The sequence below is a fragment of the Gossypium arboreum genome, chromosome 11, assembly GCF_025698485.1.
Source record: "Gossypium arboreum isolate Shixiya-1 chromosome 11, ASM2569848v2, whole genome shotgun sequence".
NCBI lineage: Eukaryota > Viridiplantae > Streptophyta > Magnoliopsida > Malvales > Malvaceae > Gossypium > Gossypium arboreum.
Genome location: NC_069080.1, coordinates 26,133,019 through 26,137,005, shown reverse-complemented (window position 1 = coordinate 26,137,005; position 3,987 = coordinate 26,133,019). Strand labels below are relative to the sequence as shown.

General features: G+C 35.7%; 1 protein-coding gene across 2 annotated transcripts; it reads left to right on the top strand.

Annotated features, from left to right (window-relative positions):
• The first annotated feature begins 467 nt into the window (after nucleotides 1-467).
• Nucleotides 468-2,293, top strand: LOC108470425 (GATA transcription factor 5-like). Of its 2 annotated transcripts, none has more exons than XM_017771727.2 (3): nucleotides 468-720; nucleotides 839-1,180; nucleotides 1,283-2,293. In XM_017771727.2, the coding sequence occupies exons 2-3, from the start codon at nucleotides 842-844 to the stop codon at nucleotides 1,982-1,984; spliced, it is 1,041 nt and encodes a 346-aa protein (XP_017627216.1). In that variant the 5' UTR covers nucleotides 468-720; nucleotides 839-841; the 3' UTR covers nucleotides 1,985-2,293. The 2 variants fall into 2 exon arrangements, with proteins under 2 accessions (XP_017627216.1, XP_052878023.1); XM_053022063.1 differs by having other exon boundaries at nucleotides 1,268-2,293.
• Nucleotides 2,294-3,987: the final 1,694 nt, after the last annotated feature.

Below are 3,987 nucleotides of genomic sequence, written 5' to 3'. Positions count from 1 at the left end.
TGAGGGTCAATTTCGTAATAAACTAAAAATAAAAAGCAAAGAAAGTGAAGAATATTATTATATTATATTATATTATATTGCAAAAACAAAAAAAAGAGGGCGTTAAACATTAAAACAGCCAAGACGAGCGGCGATCAACGCGGTAGGCAAATAACGTAAATTAGTCAAAAGAGAGGGGCCAAACCGAATTCTTACCAAATAAGAAAAAAGAAAATCAGTTTAAGATAACATAATTACGAAAATGAACAGAAAAGGGTGGCGGTTCCCTTGGTTTTTGTTAGGCCGGACCGGACGACGCCTTAGGCCTTACCCTTTTACTTTTTACTTATTATTTTTTAAATAAAAAGGGAAAATCGAAGAATCTTAGAATTTGGTCCGACCTGACGGTTCCCAGACGGTGAAAAGTCCGATTCTTAAAGGGTAATCCTCGTAATTTCAGTCGCTTTTTTTTATTTATTTATGCGTTATAACATAAATTTGTAACGTATAAATAAATGGAATAGATAAAAGAAGAAATAGAAAATAAAACAAGTGAGAAAATCTTTTTGTTTTGTATGTAGAAACTAAAGAGAGAGAAAAAGTAAAAATTAAAGAGAGAGCTTCACCAAACTCATCACCACCCCTTTTTATTTATTTTTCTTCTATTTCCTCTTCTTCTTTACCTTTCACGTTCTTCTTCTCTTTTCAACTACACCTTCGCTCTTGCCTTCGTCTCTTCAGGTAGTCAATTTTAGAAAATAAAGTCTTTAGCTTTTGTATTTTTTTTTCCAAACGGCTTTTCTTTTTCTGCCTTGTTTTTAAGTTTCTGAGATTTTTTTTTCGATGTCTTATGTTCTAGGAAATGGAATGCGTTGAGGCAGCTTTGAAGACCAGTTTTAGAAAGGAAATGGCTTTGAAACCAAGCCCCCAGGCGTTTTTGGAGGATATTTGGGTTGTTAATGGACAAAATGGGGTGTCTTGCGATGATTTTTCAGTTGACGACCTCTTTGACTTCAGTAACGAAGAGGGCTTCCTTCAACAGAAACGTGCGGATGAAGAAGATGAGGAGGAAGAAGAAGTACCAGCTTCTTCGTCTTTGCCTAAGAGACAAAAGCTAAGCCAAGACAACGGCCACTTCTCTAACGACAGTACTACAAATTTCGATTATGGTTCCTTGTCCACCAACGAACTCGCTGTTCCGGTACTTGAAAAAAAAAAAAAGCACCCTTTTGTTTTAAGAAATTTTTTGCTTCTGCTATTATGCTACGGTTGTTAATGGTGAAAAAAGGTGCCATTTTTACAGGCGGATGACGTTGAGAACCTCGAATGGCTGTCTCATTTCGTGGAGGATTCCTTCTCGGAGCACTCTACGGCGTATCCGACCGGGACGTTAATGGAAAAGCCCAAGTTACTCGACGGCAACTTGCCCGAACCGGAAAAATCAGTTACGATGACGGCATGTTTCGAAAGTCCTGTTCCAGCAAAAGCCAGAAGCAAGCGCGTTCGAACCGGAGGCCGAGTTTGGTCCCTTGTCGCCACCCCTTCTCTCACAGAATCCTCTTCGAGTTCCACGTCATCATCTTCCTCCTCAAGCCCTTCCCCTTGGATGCTTTGCCCCAACAGTGGTTCGGGTTCAATCTTTGAACTGTCTGAACCTCTCTCTGTTGAAAAGCCGCCGGTTAAGAAGCATAAGAAGAGACCGTCAACCGATACAACAGGTTGCAATGGGACCCAGCCGACGCGTAGGTGCAGCCATTGTGGAGTTACTAAGACGCCACAATGGAGAGCCGGTCCAATGGGGGCTAAGACTTTATGTAACGCATGCGGAGTCAGGTTTAAGTCGGGCCGGCTTTTACCCGAGTATAGACCGGCTTGTAGTCCGACGTTTTCAAGCGAGTTACACTCAAACCATCACCGGAAAGTGCTAGAGATGCGGCGCAAGAAAGAGACATTGGGTCAGGCCGAACCCGGTCTAACACCTCCAGTTGTGCCCAGTTTTGGATAATATTAGACAGAAAAAAACCAAATAGTTCATCTAGGTTTTAGAGCAGTAGGGAAAAAAATACTGAATAGGATAACAGAGTGAGAGAACGAGTTGAACGAACCCGGTTTGATTGTTTCCGGTTCGAAAGGCCAAAAAAAATAGTTTAAAAAAATTTCCAAGGTGGGTGCGGTAGGTTTTCTAGCATAGGGATGTAACTGATTTAGAGAGGACTTTATTGTATCTGTGTTATTTTTTTTTTCCTTCTTTTATTATTTCTCCCACTTTTTCCCTCAATTATTTTGAATTTAATTTGTTTTTTCTTTCCGTAAATGAATATTGGTTTGAGTGAGTGGTTTAATGAGTGAGTTTGAAACGGTTCAACCTTTTTAAGGGAATGGGCGTTGGAAAGCAAAAATATTGTGAATTAGGAAATGATGTGGTAAGCAAAGGAAACTACTTAATGGTGGCGTGAGGACTACGCACTTTGCTTTATATCCTTTCCGCCTCACAACGAGTTAGTGAAATTTGAGGTTTATTGGGGTTGTTTTTGAGTAGTTTCGTGTTTGGTGTGTGATTGTTGGACGGAATTTGGAGTTTGATGTTTGGTTTTGGACGCACTTAAAAAAAAAAAAAAAGTTAGGGTTTGGTAATTGGTATTTGAATTGAAGTTACCGATAATAATATCTAGAAAAGGGCGCTAGGCAGCCCTCTCTGCCTTTTGTTGTTTCCCTCCAGGATGAATTAAAATTTAAAGTTTTGAGTGGGGACTGAGATGGATAAGGACATTGGGTTTTGGAGGGTCGAAAAGTGGAGCCCGTGAAGGAGCATTCTTTAAGTGGAGGGGACCCCCCCAAGTTAAATGACTTGGAACAACTTACTAGACAGGTGACTCAGTTTTTATCTGCTCTTGTTTTCTTCATCGAGTCTGGTGAAAATCATGACATGCTGGAATATCCTTGCCTATGATTTTAAGACACTCAAAGCAAAGCTGTTTATGTTTTGGTACTAAGACAAAAGCTAATAGGAGGGCTGATGACACTCAAAAAGTATTTTAACAGGCTCTGCTGAATATTTGGGTTTCATTGGGTAAGTCGTATGCATGTAATAATTAATTATAAATAAATACTAACATTTTAAATTCGAAACTATTTTAAATTCGAAAATTATTAATATTTATTTATAATAATTACGATTAATATTTAATTATATTAAAATAAAATTATATTTGTTTATCAGACGGATCAAAAATTATTCCTTATTTATTTATGTACATTCAAGAAACTAGAAACGCTGCAACAGTTAGCACCAGGGCCACTGGGTCTACTTCTTTCGGTTTCCTTGTATATAATATATATCATCACCAATTTCACTCAAATTTGTATTTTGAATACATTTAAAGAATTTATATTTAATATACCAATAATAAACATATATTATTATATATCAAGTCACTTGATTTAATTTTAATTTTTTAATGATGTATTAGCATTAAATTATACTTGGTATGCTTTTTTTTTTAATATTAGAAGATTATACTACTATATTTGTTTATACACATCAATCAAAAATTAAATAACTATATACATAACTATCAAGTGATTGAGTAAAATAGTAAGAGATATTATATTTTAAGAAGAGAACGTAGATTTAAATTTTAGATATAATATTATTAGGAGAGATAGTTACAAATCTCAAATATAAATGATAAAACAAACATAAAAATAATATATATATATATATATATATATATATATATATATATATATATATATATATATCAAGTTATAGCATTTAAAATGTGAAATAAACAGCCTAGATACTCTATCTATCATTGATAGAACAGGAGTAATAAGTAGTATTAATGATTATTAAAAACTTGAAGATTGAGACTTGAGAAACGAGAATGGCCACTAAAACAGAATATGTGAATAAGCTTTCGGCCATTTTGCTTTTGTATTGGTTTAGGGTTAGTCATCCGCTGAGAAATGTGAGGCTGATGAATGATAAAAAAATAACACTAAAAG